This window comes from Felis catus, chromosome B1 (genome assembly GCF_018350175.1).
Source record: "Felis catus isolate Fca126 chromosome B1, F.catus_Fca126_mat1.0, whole genome shotgun sequence".
NCBI lineage: Eukaryota > Metazoa > Chordata > Mammalia > Carnivora > Felidae > Felis > Felis catus.
The window spans coordinates 164,355,160-164,376,066 of NC_058371.1; the positions used below are offsets into that span (position 1 = coordinate 164,355,160).

At 37.2% G+C, this 20,907-nt stretch overlaps 1 protein-coding gene across 2 annotated transcripts in view; it reads right to left on the reverse strand.

The window, feature by feature from the left end:
* Positions 1–14,340: 14,340 nt before the first annotated feature.
* Positions 14,341–20,907, reverse strand: part of SLAIN2 (SLAIN motif family member 2) — a 73,141-nt gene continuing 66,574 nt past the window's right edge. For both annotated transcript variants that reach the window (XM_023253135.2, XM_023253134.2), the window contains 2 exons: positions 18,474–18,792; positions 14,341–17,375 (listed from right to left, as the gene is read on the reverse strand). In XM_023253135.2, the coding sequence (XP_023108903.1) occupies positions 17,309–17,375; positions 18,474–18,792 (386 nt within the window). In that variant the 3' untranslated portion in view covers positions 14,341–17,308. The remainder of the gene's footprint in view (positions 17,376–18,473; positions 18,793–20,907) is intronic.

Consider the following 20,907-nt stretch of genomic DNA (forward strand, 5'->3'; position numbering starts at 1 on the left):
AATGGACTAGGGCCCCTGGGTGGCTCAGTCAGTTGAGTGTCTGACTTGGCTCAGGTCATGATCTCCCGGTTCATGGGTTTGAGCCCCTCATGGGGCTCTGTGCTGACAGCTCAGAGCCTGGAGTCTGCTTTGGATTCTGTGTCTCCCTCTCTCTCTGCCCCTCCCCTGCTTATGCTCTGTCTCTCTCTTTCTCTCAAAAATAAATAAATGTTAAAAAAAATTAAAAAAAAAAACCCAAATCTTTGGCATATAGGGCTGCCTGAGTGGCTGAGTCAGTTAAGCATTTGACTTTGGCTCAGGTCATGATCTCACAGTTTTTGAGTTCAAGTCCCATGTCGGGCTCTGTGCTGAGAGTTCGGAGCCTGTAGCCTTCTTCAGATTCTGTGCTTCCCTCTCTTTCTGCCTCTCCCCCACTTGCACTCTGTCTCTCAAAAATAAATAAACAATAAAAAAATTTGCAAAATCTTTGGCATACAACAGAAGCTGTTCTAAGATGGAATATTACAGTAATACAACCCTACCAAGAAGCAAGAAAAAATCTCAAATAAACAACTTAACCTCACTCCTATAGGAGCTAGAAAAAGAAGAAAAAGCCAAAAGCCATTAGACAGAAGAAAATAATAAGGATTAGAGCAGAAATAAATGAAATGGAGACTAAAAAACAATAGAACAGATCATGTAACCAGGAGCTGGTTCTTTGAAAAGATAAACAAAATTGATAAACTTTTAATCACACTTAAAAAAAAAAGAAGAGAAAGGACTCAAATACATAAAATCAGAAATGAAGGAGGAGAAATAACAACTGATACCACAGAAATACAAAGGATTACAAGATAATATTAAAAATTATATGCCAACAACTTGGACAACCTAGAAGAAATGGATAAATTCCTAGAAACACATAACTTTCCAAAAACGAATCAAGAAGAAATAGAAAATTTGAACAGACTTATTACTAGCAATGAAATCAAATCAGTAATCAAAAAAACTCCCAAACAGAAGTCCAGGACCAGATGGCTTCACAAGTGAATTCTACCAAAAATTTAAAGAAGAGTTAATATCCATTCTCCTCAAACTAATCAAAAAAATAGAAGAGGAAGGAAATTTCCAAATTCATTCTATGAGGCCGGTATTACCCTGATACCAAAACCAGATTAAGACACTACCAAAAAAGAAAACTATCTCTGATGAATATCGATGTAAAAATCCTCAATGAAATATTAGCAGACAGAATCTAGTACATTAAAAAAAAAAAAAAAAAAGCATTCACCATGGTCAAGTGGGATTTATTCCAGGGATGCAAGTGTGGTTCAATACCCACAAATCAATGTGCTGCATCACATGAATAAGAAAAAGGATAAAAACCATATGATAATCTCAATAGACACAGAAAAAGCAATTAACAGAGTTTAATATCAATTCATGATAAGAACTCTCAACAGAATATGTTTAGAGGGAACATAGCTCAACATAATAAAGGCCATATATGAAAAATCACAGCTCAAATCATGCTCAATGGAAAAAAAAAATGGAGAGCTTTTTCTCTAAGACCAGAAACAAGACAAGGATGTCCACTCTCACTACTTTTAATCAACATAGTACTAGAAGTCCTAGCCACAGCAATCAGATACGAAAAAGAAATGAAAAGCATCCACATTGGTAAGGAAGAAGTAAAATTTTCACCATTTACAGATGACATGATACTATATATAGAAAACCCTAAAGACTCCACCAAATAACTACTAAAACTGGTAAATGAATTCAATAATGTCACACAATCCAAAATTAATATATAGAAATCCATTGCGTTTCTATACACTAATAATGAAAGAGCAGAAAGAGAAATTAAGAAAACAATCCCATTTACAAATGCACCTAAAATAATAAAATATGTAGGAATAAACTTAGCCAAGGAGATGGAATATCTGTGCTCTAAAAACTATAAAACATTGATGAAAGAAATTGAAGATGACCAAACAAATGGAAAAATATTCCATGTTCACAGAATGGAAGAATTAATATTGCTAAAATGTTCATGCATTTAATGCAATCCCTATCAAAATACTAAGCATTTTTCACAGAACTAGAATAATCTTAAAATTTGTATAGAACCATAAAAGACCATGAATAGCCAAAACAATCTTGAAAAAGAACAAAGCTGGAGGTATCACAACCCCAGATTTCAAGATATACGACAACGCTATATTAATCAAAACTGTATGGTACCCACACAAAAACAGACACATGGATCAGTAGGACAGAACAGAGTCCAGAAATAAAACCCATATTAATCTATGAAAATAGAGGAAAAACATACAATAGTAAAAAGACAGTCTCTTCAACAATTGGTGTTGGGAAAACTGGACAGCTACGTGCAAAATAATAGAGCTGGATCACTTTCTTACACAAGACATAAAAATAAACTCAAAATGCATTAACTAAATGTGAGACCTGAAACCATAACATTCTTAGAAGAGAACATAGGCAGTAATTTATTTGACATCAGCCATAGAAATATTTTTCTAGATATGTCTCTTCCGGCAAGAGAAACAAAAGCAAAATTAAACTATTGGGATTACACCGAAATAAAAAGGTTCTGCACAGTGAAGGAAACCATTAACAAAACCAAAAGGCAACCTACTGAATGGGAGAAGATATTTGCAAATGATATATCTGATGAGTTGTTAACATCCCAAAATATGTAAAGAACTCATACAACTCAACACCAAAAAACCCCAAATAATCCAATTAAAATTTGGGCAGGGGACCTGAACAGATTTTTTTCCAAAGAGAAGATACAGATGGCCAACAGATACTCAACATCACCAATCAGCAGGGAAATGCAAATTCAAACCACAAGGAGGTATCACTTTATACTTGCCAGACTGGCTTCAATAAAAAACACACGAAATAACAAGTGTTGTCAAGGATGTGGAGGAAAAGGAGCCCTCCTGCACTGTTGGTGGAATGCAAACTGGTATAGCCACTGTGGAAAACAGTGTGGAGTCTCCTCAAAAAATTAAAAATAGAATTACTATATGGCCCAGTAATTCCATGCTGGTATTTACCCAAAGAAAATAAAAATACTAATTTGAAAGATATATGCATCCCTATATTTATTGCAGCATTATTTATAATAACCAGGATATGGAAACAACCGGAGCCAACCGATGAATGGATAAAGATGTGCTATATATAAACTATGGAATATTACTTGGCCATAAACAAGAATAAAAGCTTGCCAGGTGCAATAAGGTGGATGGTTCTAAAGGGGATAATGCTAAGTGAGTAAGTCAGAGAAAGACAAATATCATATGATTTCACTCATGTGGAATTAAGAAACAAAAGAAAGAAAGAAAGAAAGAAAGAAAGAAAGAAAGAAAGAAAGAAAGAAAGAAAGAAAGAAAGAAAGAAAGAAAGAAAGAAAGAAAAGAGACAAAAAAAAGACTTAAATAAAGAGAACAAACTGGTGGTTGCCAGAAGGGATGTGGGTGGGAGGATGGGTGAAATAGAGGATTAAAAGTATGCTTATCACGATGGACACTGAGAAATGTAGAGAATTGTTGAATCATTATATTGTACACCTGAAACTAATATAACACTGTATGTTAATTATATGTGAATAAAAAAATAAAATAAAGATTTGAGGGACTTGAAAAAACCCACTAAATAATAGTGTAATAAATATCTTTATATTTACATTTACACAAATAAATGTGCAGGTATATCTGTAAGATAATTCTTAGAAATGGGGTTAATGAATCTAAAGTCCATTAAATTTTGTTAAGTGTTAAAAATTGCTGTCTAAAGACTCTCATCGGTAATGCTTTCATTCAATATTTGAGTGCCTACAATGTGTCAGGTACTATTCCAGGCACTTGCGACATAATGACAAATCAAAGATCTGTGAAACGTGTGTGTGTGTGTGTGTGTGTGTGTGTGTGTGTGTGAGAGAGAGAGAGAGAGAGAGAGAGAGAGAGAGAGGCAGAAACAGTGATGGAGGGAGGGAAGGAGAGATAGGAGAGAGAGAGTCATCAAGAGTGACTCCAAAGTTTTCAGCCTGTTGCCATCAGCCAAGAAAGATGGAACAGGTTTGCAAATTTGGAAGTTGGGTTTTGCACACGTATACCCTGGGAGGTCCATGGATGGCCAAGTAAAGATGCTGATTCAGCAGTTGAATATGGGAAAATGGGTCTGAATTCCAGACGTGTAATAGATGAATTCTAAGCCATGAATCACTGAGTGAGTGTAGACAAGTAGGCCAAGGACTGGGCCCTGGGACACATTGAATAATAGCTGCAAGGATAGAGTTGAGAAACTCCTGGTGAAACTGATTAAAACTCATTAACAAGATAAGAATCATGCGAAACTACTGAAAACTATATATGCTTATTTATCCAGGATACACATAGAACTACACATTATTAGGAGGAGACAACTCAACAGAAAATCAGGCAAGCTATTTGAACAGACTTCAAGAGAATATCCAAATTGTTAAAAAGATATGAAAATGTACTCAACCATTATAAGTTATCAAGGAGGGGTACCTGGGTGGCTCAGTCGGCCGAACATCCGACTCGTCGTTTCAGCTCAGGTCACGATCCTAGGGTCGTGGGATTGAGCTCTGAGTTGGGCTCCATACCGAGAGCAGAGCCTGCCTAAGATTCTTTCTCTCTCTCTCTCTCTCCCCCGTCCCTCTCCCCAGCTCACGTGCTCTCTCTCTCTAAAAATAAATAAATAAATAAATAAATAAATAAATAAATAAATAAATAGTTATCTAGGAAATGAAAATTAAACTCACAAAGGCACCACAACTCAGAAGGTCTAAAATAAACAGAACTGTTGGGGCGCCTGGGTGGCGCAGTCGGTTGAGCGTCCGACTTCAGCCAGGTCACGATCTCGCGGTCCGTGAGTTCGAGCCCCGCGTCAGGCTCTGGGCTGATGGCTCGGAGCCTGGAGCCTGTTTCCGATTCTGTGTCTCCCTCTCTCTCTGCCCCTCCCCCGTTCATGCTCTGTCTCTCTCTGTCCCAAAAATGAATACACGTTGAAAAAAAAATTAAAAAAAAAATAAAATAAACAGAACTGTCAATAGCAAACATTGGCAAGGATGTGAAGCAATATTCATACACTGCAGCAGGAATGTAGACTGATACAACGACTCTGGAAAAGAGGTCAGTGCACACACCATTTTCCCCAGCAGTTTCACTTTTATGCGTATAACCTAGCAGAAATGCATGCATGTATACCAGAAAGTTCACAGCAGCATTATTTTGGCCTCCCTGATTTTCTCCATTATTTTTGTTTTCAGTTTCACTGATTTCTGCTCTCTGCTCTTTCCTTCTGCTTCTTTTTCTAGTTTCTTAAGGCAGAAGCTTAGATCGCTGATTTAGATCACTTTCTGTTACGCGTGTCCTACTGCTGCTGTAACCAGCTGCCACAAATTTAGTGGCTTCAAATACCATGAATGTATTATTTCACAGTTCTGGAGGCCAAAAGTCTGAAATTTTCTCACCGGGTTAAAACCAAGGCATTGGCAGGGCTTTGTTCCTTCTGGAGCCTCAAGGGAGAAGCCATTTCCTTGCCTTTTCTAGCTTCTGGAGACGGCCTGCCTCCCACGGCTCATGGCCACCTTCCTCCAGCAATGCTAGGATGAGTCCTTCTCAGGCTGCGATCTCTCTGCTCCTCCCTCTTTCCTCCTCCACGTGTAAGGACCTTGTGACATCATTGGACACACCTGGACAATCTCAGATGATTAGCAAACCGAATTCCTTCTGCAACTTTAATTCTCTTTTGCCACATAAACGTATTCACGGGTTCCAGGGATTAGGATGTGAACATCTTGGAGGGCCTTTATTCTGCCAAACACATTTTCCGCCCTAATTTATAAGCACTTAATACTATAAACCTCCTTCTAGAAGTTACTTTAGCTGTTTCCCTCAAATTTCAACGTTTTGTACCTACATCTTCATTCAACTAAAAATATTTTCTAATCTGTAATAAATGTTTTAGAATGTCCAAATTGTTGTATTTTCCAGATATCTATCTTGCCATAATTGATTTCTGCTGTAATTTTCATTCAGCGAATAAAATCTGTTCTTTTTGTTTTATGACCTGGCATATAATGTTTTGGTGACTATTCCATATGTACTTAAAACGAATTTTATACTGTTATTGGACTGAGTTTTCTTTAAGTGTCAGTTCAGTCAAGTTGATTGACAGTGTCCAAGTCTTCCATATCCTAATTTTGTCTACTTGTTCTATCAATTGTGATTGTGGATTTATCTTTCTCCTTTCAGCTCTACCAGTTTTTGTCCCATGAATTTGCAGATCTGTTATTAGGAGCACACATCTTTTTAAATTTTTTTTTTTACATTTATTTATTTATGAAAGACAGAGGCAGAGCGCATGTGGGAGAGGGTCAGAGAGAGAGGGAGACATAGAATCAGAAGCAGGCTCCAGGCTCTGGCTGTCAGCACAGAGCCTGATGCGGGGCTCGAACTCACGGACCATGAGATCATGACCTGAGACGAAGTCGGCTGCTCAACCAACTGAGCCACCCAGGCGCCCCAGCGGATACTGTCTTTTTAAATGCAACCTATCTCTTTTAATTTGGTGTGTTTAGGCCATTTACATTTCATGAAATTATTGGTACAGCTGGATTTAGATCTACTATTTTAATATTTGTGTTCTGTTTGTCCTCTGTTTTTGTTCTTCTATTCTGCCTTCTTTTGGATTCTTTGAATATATTTACTATTACAACTTATCTATTCTTTCTTTCAATTGCAGTTGCAATATACACATGCTAGGAATTACAATCTACATACCTAAACTTTTTGCCTATTTAGAGTTAATATTTTACTATTACAAGTAAAATATAGAAGCCTCACCACTATATATATATATATATATATATATATCCCCTTATTCTTCTTATAATTGTCATATGTATTGTTCCTAAATGCACTGAAAATTTCTCTTGACAATGTTATAGTTTTTGCTTTTAAGTCATAATATTTTAAAGAACTTAGAAAAATTGTCTTTTCTATGTACCCATATCCATATATTTAACATTTATGTTGTTTTTCCTTCATTCTCGCCGTTCTAAGTTTCACTCTGGCATCATTTATTTTTTTACTTAGTTATTATTTTACTTTTTATTTAAATTCTAGGTAGTTAACATACAGTGCAATTTTGGTTTCAGGAGTAGAATTCAGTGATTCATCACTTACAACACCCAGTGCTCATCACAAGTGCCCTCCTTAATGCCCAAGACTCATTTAGCCCACCCCCACCCACCTCTCTCTATCAACCCTCTGTTCTCTATCATTAAGAGTCTCTTGTGGTTTGTTTCCCTCTTCTCTTTTTCCTCTCTCCCATATGTTCATCTGTTTTGTTTCTAAATTCCACATATTACTGAAATCATATGATGTTTGTCTTTCTCTGATTGACTTATTTTGCTTAACATAATACATTCTAGCTCCATCCGTGTTGTTGCAAATGGCAAGATTTTATTCTTTTTGTTGGCAGAGTAACATCCCATTACACACAGACACACACAGACAGACACACACACACACAGACACACACACACACACACACACACACACACACACACACACCCCACATCTTCTTTATCCATTCATCAGTCAATGGACGTTTGGTCTCTCTCCATAGTTTGGCTATTGTTGATAGTGCTGCTATAAACATTGGGGTGCATGTGCCCCTTCGAATCTGTATTTTTGTATTCTTTGGATAAATACCTAATAGCGCAACTGCTGGATCATAGGGTAGTTCTATTTTTAACTTTTTGAGGAACCTCCATACTGTTTTCCAGAGCGGCTGCACCAGTTTGCATTCCCACCAGCGGCGCAAGAGGGTTCCCCTTTCTCTGCATCCTCGCCAACACCTGTTCTTTCTTGTGTTGTTAATTTAAGCCATTTGACAGGTGCGAGGTGGTATCTCATTGGGGTTTTGATTTGTATTTCCCTGATGATGAGTGATGTTGAGCATCTTTTCATGGCATCATTTCCTTTAAGCCTATACACAAAAAATTCTTCGTTTTCCATTATCTGAAAATGTCTTTATTTTACCTTGATTCTTTACGGAAATTTTCAGTAGATGGAAAATTGAGACGATAATTCTTTTTTTTCCCAGCTCTTTACAGATACTGTTCACTATCTTCTTGCCTCCAGGGTTTCTGATCAGAAATCTGATCAATTGAATTCTGGTTCCACTACATATATTGTGTTTTATCTCGATGCTTTCAATATTTATTTTAATCGCTGGTTTTCAGCAGTTTAATTATGATGTGACTGGGTATGTGTTTGAGTTTATCCTGTTTTCCTTGAGTTAAACAGTTTATTTTTAAAAAGATTTTATTTTTAGGTAATCTCTACACTCAGCGTGGGGCTTGAACTTACAACCCTGAGATCAAGAGTGGCACGCTCCACTGACCAAGCCAGCCAGGCACCCCTGAGTCGAAGTTTAATTGTGATGTGTCTGGGTGTGGTTTTCTTTGAGTTTATCCAGTTATCAACACAGATCGGTATGGCTCACTGAGATTCTTGAATCTGTAAATTTATGCCTATCAAATTTGGGGATTTTAACCATTATGTCTTCAAATAAGTTTTCTGTGTCTATTTCTTTCTCCGTTTTTTTCTGGGAGCAACATTGGTGTGCTGGAACCAGCTTGTTGATTCTGCACATCTCTTCCCAACTCCAAGTTCAGTGATACCATGTTGACAGCTTGAAAATGGCCATGATGGGGATATTTACACCTGGACATTGGAGACTTATTTCTTTTTTTCGAGAACCAGTTTACTACTGGACTCCAATGACACAAATGTTAGACCTTTTGATGTTGGTTTTCAGGTTTCTGGGGCTCAGGTCTTTTTTTTTTTTTTTTTTTTTTTGGTTGTTACTGTTCTCAATTAGATAAATTCCACTGATTTCTTTTCAATATCACTGACCCTTCTGTTGTCCTCAGCCAGTTATTGAACCCATCTAACAAATTTTAAAAGTTTCGGGTATTTTTTCAGTTCTAAACTTTCCATTTGGTTCTTTAAAAAAAAATACTACTCTCTTGAGAACTTCCTCAGTTCCATTCATCGCGAGTGTTTTCCTTTATCTCATGTTATAACAGCTGCTTAGAGTCTGAGTTCTAATATCTGGATCATTTTGTGTTGACATTTGTTGTCCGTCCTGAGAATTGATCACACTTTTCTGGTGCTTTATATGTTGAGTAACTTTAGAGTATAAGCCGGGCATTTTTAATATTATAGATGCTAGGTCCTGCTAAAATATTTGGAGCAATGTTGATTTTTAACAATCAACCCAAATAGCAAATTCTGATACAACTTCTGGAAGCTGTGATTCCAATGTCAGTTCAACTTACAAAGGCTGTTATGCTATCTGTATTGGATGGATCTCACACGTGAACTATGAGTCGTGAGTCTGTGTCATATTCTGTGCTTCAAACTGTAGTTCAGTTCCCAAAGACTTTGCTGTGCTGCTTGGGGTCTGAGCATGTGTAGCTCAAGGCTAAGCATGGAGCTCGTGCCAATCACAGCAGCGTAAGAGGAGTCCCTTCCCTAGCTCTTCTATGGTTTCCCCCTTGCCCACAGGGCCCCTCTGCTCTGTCCTTTGACCAGATAGACAGAGCTTCTCTTGGAATTTCAGTTCCATCACTCTTACTGCACAGTTTCCACAGCTCAGGCCACATTCTGGACAAAGAGAGTAAATGAAGAAAAATGAGGATTATCCTCATTCTTCAGACTGTGTTCTTTTCCCATTGTCTCTGTCCAGAAAGATGAGTTTCCATCAATTTTAACTGTTGGCACTGCTTGTTACTGGGGCTTCTCCAGGGGGGACTTACCAGTGACATGCCATGAGCGGAAAGAGAAAAGAAAAACCTTCTCTACATGCTCTAGCTTCCAGGAGCTCATTTTTTTCTTTTGGAATTTTTCTTTCACAGGTTTTTCCTCAGTTTCCTCTGGTTTATGACCTGTCAGAGGAGCCGCCATGACAGCTCTACTGAGTACCCCCTTCCTGGCCTGGGGCCAAGAGAGAAAAAAGGGGAAAATGGGAAACGCACCCTTGTATGGGTCTCTTCTCAAGGTTTGACTCCCCTCCCAATCTATCTGCTTTTGTATATTTTTGAGTGCCCTCAGGTAGTTGCCTTCTGCATTCTGTCCAAAATTTTGTTTTAAGTGGGAGAGGGGCTTTTGAGGGCTTACTTCATCTTGACGATGCCTAAAGTCCAAAGCTGCATTATTTTCAAGAGACTCAAACTAGAAACAATCCAACTGTCCTCCAACATTAGAGTGGACAAATTATGATACATTTATACAATAACATATAATATGGCAATGAGAATGAAGAAACTACAGCGACGCCAGCAATATGGGTGAATCTCACATTACTTTCGTTGTATGGTACCTGAGTCTGAGAGAAACCCCATTTCTTTACCTTTAATCAAAATTAGGCAGAAAAAAGATAGAAGAAAATTACAAAGGGTATGGTTCCATTCTTATAAAGTTCAAAAACAGGTAAAACTAAATTATCACGTTAGAAGTCGGGATAGCTGTTATCCTGAAGAGAAGAAAGTAGCGATTGGCAGGTAGCATTGGGAGAGGTTTTTTGGCACCAACAGTCTATTTCTTGCCTACGTGGTGGTAACTCATGTAGTCACTTAGTAATTCATTGAGCTGAACATTCGCTTTTTATACTTTTTTGTATTTTATCAACTTAATTTTTTTTGTTAAAAAAATTTTTTTAATGTTTATTTTTGAGAGAGACAGAGCGTGAGCGAGTGAAGGGCAGAGAGAGAGAGGGAGACACAGAACCTAAAGCAGGCTCCAGGCTGTCGGCACAGAGTCCGACGTGGGACTCAAACTCACAAACCGCGAGGTCACGACCTGAGCTGAAGTCGGAAGCTTAACTGACTGAGCCACCCGGGCGCCCCTGTATTTTATCAGCTTAAAAAAATTTGAAAAAGTAACCCTTCCTTCTAGGGGCAACTGACAGAATCTTAGCTTAAATTGACCTGTGTACCAAGGGGAATTTATGGTAAGGACTGAGGTGCTGCACAGAATTCGAGTACAGGAACGACACTGGGTCTCAAGAACAACTGTGCCAAGGGCTCAAATACTGTCAGAACCCTCTCTCTCACTACAGATGTTCCCTCCAGGAAAATATGACCACTGACTGAAACAATCATTTTATAGGATAGGCACTGAGACATTTGTGGTGCATCTATTGTTTTGTTTGCCCAAGACCAGGCCCACTTAATGGGGATAGCACCACTTTCAGGAAAAGTGGTCTTCCCTCATTCCATCTATGTTTTCATAGGAGCTTCATGGCTTGTAATTAACCCTGATCACCTGACCACAGGCCAGTAGGAGGCACGTGACTATGCTGGGGAATCCTAATCCTAGAAGTTTTGTTCTTGGGACCAGAGATCTAATTTGGAATGGGCACGCCTGCAGGAGGGTGCAGAAAGCTGTGTTTTAACAGCCAATCAGGTGATCCCAAAGATTGAGAACTCGAATCTAGACTATCTCGGTTGTTTGTGCCTATTATTTCTATTTTATTTTAAAACTGGAAGGGTACTCAACCAATACTGTCAATTCAGTTTGGTAGACTGTCGAGGCGGGTGGCAGTTCAAGTGTCAATAAAAGATACTGTATGAAAGAGCCATGATAATACAGGTTTGGTGAAGTTTTGGAATTAGTATTTGTATACTCTGCCTGGAACTCCTCCCCCAGCAGAATGTATCTAAATGATGGCAGTGACCGTAGCGTTAAGAAAAAGTTACACTATCGGGGCACCTGGGTGGCTCAGTCAGTTAAGAGTCCGACTCTTGGTTTCGGCTCAGGTCATAATCTCAGTGTGTGAGTTCGAGCCCCGCGTCGGGCTCTGTGCTGACAGCCCAGAGCCTGCTTGGGATTCTCTCTCTCCCTCTCTCTGCCCCTCCCCCACTCACTCTCTCTGTCTCTCTCAAAAATAAATAAATAAGTAAGTAAGTAAATAAATAAATAAATAAATAAATAAATAAATAAATAAAGTTACACTATCAACCATGAATATGATCCCAATACCCTCAGAAGAAAAAAAAAAAGGCAACATCCTCAAATTTAAGTGGTTGCTTACCTATGGAATTAAGTGCTTTTTCTTCTTTTATAATTTAACTGTTATTTCTCTAGTTTTCTATAGTAAAATTTTGCGTGAGAACACCCAACTGTTATACACATACAAAATATATATGATGGATTTCTTAACATCAGGGAACATCTACAATCAGGAATGGAGAATTGTGGGTCAAGCTTTCAATACCAGTTAATGTACACTTCTGTTCAAAAGCAAACTCCTATTAAAATACTTTCTCATTCTAACTTAACTAAAGACGATGGGGGAAAGGAAGGGGGAAAATAGTTACAAACAGAGAGGGAGGGAGACAAACCATAAGACTCTTAAATACAGAGAACAAACTGAGGGTGGATGGAGGGGGTGGCGGAGAGGGGAAAATGGGTGATGGGCATTGAGGAGGGCACTTGTTGGGATGAGCACTGGGTGTTGTATGTAAGCGATGAACCATAGGAATCTACCGCAAAAACCAAGAGCACACTTTACACACTGTATGTTTGCTAATTTGACAATAAATAATTAAAAAAATAAAAAATAAAATATTTTCCCATCCTAAACAGAAGACGTTCTACCCTTCCATTTGGCACTTTTTAAAAGTGTCTCTTTGAAAGACGGAGGGAGAGTGTGTGTGTGCGGGGGAGTGGAAAGAGGGAGAGAGAGAATCTCAAGCGGGCTCTGCGCGGTCCATGCAGAGCCCGACACAAGGCTCAAATTCACAAACCACGAGATCATGGCTCAAACCAAAACCTAGAGTCGGACGTTCAACTGATTGAGCCATCCAGGTGCCCCCCTTTTAGCATTTTATAAACATGTTAGGTGAGCACTTAAATATTTGTTTCTGGATGGTGAGACTGCAGGATCCCAAGGTGATATGTGGAATCATTTATTATATATATTTTTAAATGTTTATTTATTTTTGAGAGAGAGAGCACATGCGTACAAGTGGGGGAGGGGCAGAGAGAATCCCAAGCAGTCTCCCTGCTGTCAGTGCAGAGCCCCGGGGGGGAGCTCCATCTCATGAATGTTGACAAATGGTGAGATCATGACCTGAGCAGAGATCAAGAATTGGACACTTAACCGACTGAGCCACCCACAGGCCCCACATCATTTATATTTCTTAATATTTTTGGTTTTTGAAGCAATGAGTCTCTACTATTTTCAAAATCAAACAAAGGTTGTTTTTGTTTTTGTTTTTTTAAGAGAAAAACGTTAAGTTCACCCAGTTTCAATAAAGATTTGGCTTGAGATTGGCATGCACTTAACATAGTTTTAAGCTGAGCTGTATCAAGTAAGGCCCATGAGTGAAATCTATTCCATTTTCAGACTAGCAACCAGAATACGATTTAGTCCACTCAGACTTATATATTAGGGTCATTAAAAATGTATTAGGGCTGTTAACTTTAGCTTCATGCTCATGTGAACATCCCATTCACAACCTCTCCTCAAAGTTAATTTCTGTATCAGGTAATCTGCTGCTTTTGTAACTCAAAGCTACCCTTTGATATAGCAAATATTTCATAAGAACCTCTGTGTGAGTTTTCCTGTTGCACTGGGCATATACCAAGTTTAAGTAAACTTCTCATTCACTGATTTCCAAGTACACTGGCATTTCATTTTAAATGGTTCTTAGAAGTTTTTAGATTGGCTTGAGGAAAAATTCAAACATGGTATCATTTTTCTATGCTGTATTAATGAAACCAATTGTAACAAAAAGGACAGTAAAAACTTCCAAAAGGAAATGTGGGGAACTAATTAAACTGTATAATTTTGGATATTTTCCAATTTTCCATAAGAGAAAAATATACATGATTAACTAAATAAATACATTTGGCTTGAAAATGTATTAATTTTTTCCTTTTGGAAACTCATATATAATAGCTTTTTGCTTAATTTATATATGCTAGCTTTTTGAAAGTAGGTATCAATTCGTAGCAGGTGACAAAGTTCTAAGAAGCTACCAATTTCAAGTAAACTATAAATATACTCCAAATAATCCAAATATGAAATAAATAGGACAAGGAAACTATAACATGATATATTCCATCTCATGAAGATCAAGTTTGAAAGGGAAATATGACTTGGGTCTGTGTGTTTAAAAAAATCAGCTGAGAAATTTATTAAAACCGATTGTAGGCAACTGGGGGTGGGGAATCTTACCATATCCAGAAATTAATAAAACACTTGAAAAAACAAGTATAAATTTAATAATAAACATTATGGTCAGGCTGTTTATTAAGGAGGCAACCACACATACAAGTTCAGCTATAGAAATGTTTGCAAATCAAACTTCATGTGATCTAAAAAGGACCATGCGTAATGTCAAAAATGGACGTCTGTACATTCAATAAAAATTTAAACATACATAGTCTAGATCATTCTAGAGTTATACAAATGTCTGGGGACAAATATGTATCTAATTTCCTGTCAAAAAAACTTTTTTTTTTTTATAAAAGTGATGTATTGAGATAGTTTTAAAAAGTATCTGACAATTATGAATGGTCCCCAGTTTTACAAAATGTGATTTCCAGGGCATGAAAACTGAAAAAAGTCAACTCTTCAGAGAGTGTTTTATATTATACAAACAAGTTCTGTAGAAAAATGATCCAGCAAATGCTTGAGTTAAGAATATTTATATTTTTTTCCAATTTTTTTACACTTTTATTAACACACTTACAAAAAAATAACATTCAAACACTGAGAAAATTAAATAACTTTGGAAGCAGAGCTCATAGCCTTCTGCTTACATATAAGTGACAATTCTGGGCTGTTGGCACAGAAAAATAATCAACATTCATAAAACCTTTACTACTATATAGCAAACATAAGTTAAAATCATAGGCACTAGTTTATCAAATCCACGTTTCTTCTGTAAGACTAACCACAGTGAGTCCTTAGATTTTCCCAAACAGAAAAATTGGCAATACACAAAGGCTTTCTAGTAAAAAGGCAATTTTTCTCTTTAGGAACCTAAAAGCCAATAGTCTGTGGTAGTACGACAGCAGGTAAAATAATGTTTTACCCAACTCAGATCCAAATACGTTTTTAACAAACAAGTGATGAAATATTTTAATAAAAAAAAAATAGACTTTTTTTCTGATGCAGCCATTTGAAAACAAAGTTAAATAACCTGAATACTCCTTTTGAAACAGATAATCTAACTTAATGTAATGGGTATTTCAAATAGAGTTAAAATTCCTTGTAATTATTAGATTGCAGCATATTTTTCTTTCGCAATGTTGCACTGAAACTGAGACCTATTTTGTTTTGTGTCTATATGATTTTAAAAAGAGACAGTGGCTAGTCGTTTTACTTAAGATTTTTTACATGAGATACCCCCCACCCGAAGCAGATGCTTTCTTTATCTTCCTCTGAAAAGCAACATTTGTTTAGTACATCATCATGTGCAATTCTGGCGCCATCCTTTCCTGACCCACACCCATCACCCTCATAGTCAAGGATAAAATTTCTTCCTTGCATTGTACACCAAAATACATTAGCACTGGCAGTTTCAATCTCCAGCTGCTGGGCTAACTGAATGACTCCCTATTGGTCAAGCTAATAAAAAATACCAAGGTGTCATGGCAGAAATGGGGGTCTTGGTTTTAAAAGTTTTATCAATTTCTCAACCTATCAACCTCAACGCTATCCTGAATATCAAGTTTCTCATTTCTCTCTCAGTATCTTTTGCCAACTTACAGAATGTCTTTGACTAACAGGAAATGAACTTTCGTTCAAATCGCTCAAATCCTTTAGGTGACCTGACAGCCAATATTTCAGAGCCATTTAAATTAAATATTTCAAAACAGACCTCACCATGAAAAAGGAGAAGCCTGCTGAAGAAAGTTTTAGTCTGGTAATTGTCTAGGAAAACCAAAATAAGTGATTTCCAGGATATACCTAAGGGCCACTAGACAGCAAGTATTTAACAGGTTAGAGTCATATATAGTGGGTTTCCTTTGTTACCAAAAATGTAAAAATTAACGTAAGGCAGAATCTAAGTCAAAAGGGACAGTATTTTCAAGGATGTTTTATACAGTTACCTAGTTTAAAGTGGATCAACTCAAGTAGGATTCAGCAGACTATACTTTCCTACCACATAACAGACCGTTGTGTCAATAGTAACAATACAACTGTCATTACCAGAGATTTTGTAAGTTAAGTGCATAGATTTTTTTCCCCCTCTCTCTCATTGTATGGTTTTGTTCCAGGTTGTAAGCACTGAGGCGGTGGTGTTTATATCAAGATTAAAGACACATACTACTTGCTCTTTCCTATCATGGTAACCTGTTAATAAAAACATGATCTCTTAGTTCTCTAACAGATATAATAGCATGTGAAGAAGTTGGCTTCAATAGCAAAGGCTATCTTTCCTGAGCCAGGAGCTATAAAGTTTAGAAAGATTGTACAACTGATATTAAGCCCTTTTGGCAATCAAAACAAACACACAGAAGTCCGATGTGTCAATGCAACGTGGTGGATGCACGGTGTAACATTATCTCGCGGCGGTGATACGTGAGCTACATCCAAAACGTAAGGTTAAACAAAATGACAGTTTTTCCAGTGAATCTGCAAAAAATAATTTATAGAATTCTCACAAATTTAGGTATCACGTTTGAAATCCCTAGCCTAGATTTCTTCCTACCCCCACCCTCCCTTCTATCTCAATCTAGTTTCTTGGAGTACTAGTGAAACATTTTACATAATTAGTCAGGATATTAGTTCTCATTAACACAAATATTTATTGATACTATTTATACAGTAAATTAGGTTGAACGTGAAGTTTTGGATAGCTTGAATTCACCATTTTCTTGTGCACAAAGGTATTCTCTCATTTACAAATGGGCATTTCTCTTTGGCATCCGTTAGTTTTTTGCCCAGATATTGGCCTCTGTCAAATATTAAAAAATCAACTTAGTTTCTATTAAACAAAACTAAATGTGATTCCATGGAGAGTGATTGCATGATTACCAAACACATCTGATGTTAAATGTCATTAAAGTGCTGCTTGATCATCTCTGTCAGTTTGTGCTAATTAAGACAGAGAGGGCTGGGATTTACCAATCCCCAGAGTCTTATCTGAACAGTCTGCATATAAAAGTTGTCTTTTAGCCTGGTGAAGGGGTATCCATGAAGCTGTGGACCTCTGCATTCTCATCTCTGCTGGTCAGTAACAGCCATCTTTCCAACTGTCATCTTTCATGCTACCATAGGTTTTAGGAGCTGGCAAGGATCTGAAATAAAGCAATTTCATTAAGTGATTTAAAAGGCTTCATGAAATGTTACCATATATATTCATTACTTTGTAGGAGGCACCCTGATCCACGAAGGTTGTTCCAGGGGATCACTGAGGTCAAAAGTCTAAACAGCTTATTCGCATCACGCAAGTCCCACCCTTGGCATTTCTACAACTTTCAAGTTTTACTGGCTGTCAGGTGACTTCACTAACATCTTTTTGTTAACACAGCCACTACAGTAAAAGAAAGGAAGACTCTCATTTCTTCCAACAGCATGGATCACCAACTTTTAATTAATTAATTAATTAAAGGGGTGGGGCGCAGAGTGATGACTGTGATAGGAGAGACTTAGCATCACCATAATTAGAGAGGTAAAATGGCACCGTGCTTAAATGGACTTTTCAGTCAGACATACTTAGAACCGAAAGCCTTTTTATTGTGTAGTCTCAGGCAAATTACTTCACCTCATTAAATTTCTATATTCTCCTCTGAAAAATAAGGATAGCCACAGTTCAATGTTCATGCTATTGTAAAAGTGCATTAAGGTCCATAGAAGTTATTTAGCAGTGTAGCTGTTGCACTCTACTACTGAATTCAGAAATGTAATTTATCTGACAGTGACAAAGATGCGGGTAACTCAGTTTAAATGCTTACAAGATGAAAGCCTTTTCAAAGTTTGAAAACCACCCTCCTGAATTATACTCAGATTTGGTAGCTGTAAGTTTTGTCTTAAATCTCGCTCTAGGCTCTAATATGCTTCTTTATCTTTACTGAGAAACGTTATATTCAAAATGAACAAATATCACAACCAAATTGAGTGGTTCTAACATTTTTTTTTCTAGGAGTTTTTGGAGATGCCTAATCATGTCAGGTATCTGAGCAAATCTGATCTGAACCAAAGTGGTATGATACCCCGATGTCTTAAGTGATGATTTCTTTAAAACAATAAAGCAATGTTTTATTCAGATTCTACGAAGACTCTAATGGGAACCTAGTAGGACTCTACGTTTGCTACCACAAGCGGTGAGGGGTGTGATTCCAGTCTACCCACTTTCCTACGCTCAAGACTGCTGGAACAGAACATTTGCTGCTTACCTGCGCACAGGCTGTGCAAGTTTGCTGCGAGGCACTGGTATACCCCCAGCAGAAGGGGCACTGGGTCTGGGCAAGCCGCTTCTCATCGCTGTTGTCCCTGCAGGTCTGGTTAAAGTAGTGCTGTTGATATTGTGGGGAGGATTTGCTGGGACTGTGTTCTGAACCATGGGCGGCCCAGGTGAAGAGGTGTTTTGTGTGAGCTGTGTTGTGTCCTGGCTACCAGGAGAACCAGAGCCATGGTTACTAAACGCTTTTACTGGTTGCCGGAGAGCCAAAGGAGACGGTGCTGCAGGGGAGCGGAATTTGCCTGGAGAAGGTACTGCAAAATGGCAAAGAAAAATCAATGCTTTTAGTAGAAACCAAACGTAAGTGAAATCAGTGCTTTATGTTACACTTGATAACATCAGTACATCTGTATTCACAACAACTCACTTGACACAAATGCAAGGACTAAAGAATATTTGTGGGCTAACAGAACAACTGGTAAGTCCTAAACAACCAAGTCCTTACTCAGAGGACTGCAACTGTCCTTCACAACCATGTTTTAACTACGCCAGCTAGGAATCCACAATACCAAACAGAAAAGGCACTGAAGGATTTGAGGTCACTGTAGCAGCTAACCTGGGCCACATTCTGGAAATGAAAAAAAAAAAAAAAAAAAAAAAAAAAGGTGACTCCACATGGTTGCTAGAATTTGGAACATACTCTCCCTTCAAAAAAAATTCATGTAAACATGTATCAAGTAAGTCCTGTATCACCTACAGCGTAACTTAAGATTAGGAAATAAAACATTAAAAGCAAAATAAAACTGCCTCTATTGGTGTGTTTCGCCAAGTAGAGAAGTTCTAAGTCTAGGGGCATATCAAGATGTGTATGAAGTCAGAGGATAAAGATAGTACATTCTTCTGGAATGTCGATTCTACTATGTGATAAGTTAAAACACCTTTATATCTCCCCCCCCAATAAATGAATATTAAAATAAATAAATAAGTTTTCAGCATAAACATTTTAAAGAACTATTACAGATATATTTTTAAAGATATAAAGAGAAATATAAACATAAAGAGAAATAAAAGATTTTTAAAAGAATTAGACAGAACTTTTAAAGATGAAAAGCTTACATCCAAAATGCTAAGTTTATTAGATGGGAATTAATAGCATTTTAGATTGTACAGAAGAGGTGCCTGAAGATACAATTAAGAATTACCTAAACAAAAGCATACAGAAAATAAAAAGACTCCAAAAAATACAATGATAAACCTTCAGTGTACAACAGGTCAAGATTATATAGTCTAACATACGCAACTGAGGTTCCAAATGGAGGGGGGTATAAGAGGGATGGAAAATAGTTGAAGAATGGCTGAAAATCTTTCAAATTTAATGGAAACTATAATATCACATATTTAAATATGTTCAAAAACACTCCAAGCATAGCAAACAGAGAACACCACATCAAGGAACATTGTTGCCAAGTTTCTAAGATGAATAATAAATTTAAAAATATTAGAATACTTTTTTTAAAAAAACAGAGGAACCAAGATAAAATAACACAGACTTCTCAAAAGAAATGAAGTAAGCCAAAAGACAATAGAAAAACATTGTTTAAAGTGATTAAAAGCCTGTCAATTTAGACTTCTATATCCAGAAAAATTACTTTTTAAAATTTTTATTTACATTCCAGTTAGCTAACATACAATGTAATATTAGTTTCGGGTGTACAATATAGTAATTCAACACTTCCATACAGCACCAGTGCCATCAAAACAAGTGCACTCCTTAATCTCCATTTCCTATTTAACCCGTTCCCCACCCACCTCCCCTCCAGTAACCATCAGTTTGTTCTCTGTAATTAAGAGTCTATTTCTTGGTTTGCCTCTCTCTCTTTTTCCCCCCTTTGCTCATTTGTTTTGTTTCTTTAATTCCATAAATGAAATCATATGGTACTTGTCTTTGTCTGATTGGCTTATTTTGCTTAGCATAATACTCTCTAGCTCCATCCAGGTCATTGCAAAAGGTAAGATTTCATCCTTTATTATGACCAAATAATACTCCATTGTATACATATACCACACCTTCTTTATTCATTCATCAGCTGATGGACAACTTGGGCTGTTTCCATAATTTGGCTACTGTAGATAATGCTGTTATAAACATTAGGGTGCATGTATGCAAAACTATTTTTCAAAATTAAAGTCAAACCACAGACTTTTAAAGACAGAAGTTGAGAAAAGTTATTGCCAGCAACCATTTACTAAAAGAAATGTTAAAGGAAGTTCTTCAGTACAAGAAAAATGATACCAAATGGTAACCCTGATCTGTATAAAGCAATAGTGCCAGGAATGGGAAATACATTGGGAAATATAAAGATCTTTAAAAAAATCATATTTAAGTTTCACTAAAAGATAGCAATTTAAAATAAAAATAAAAACATACT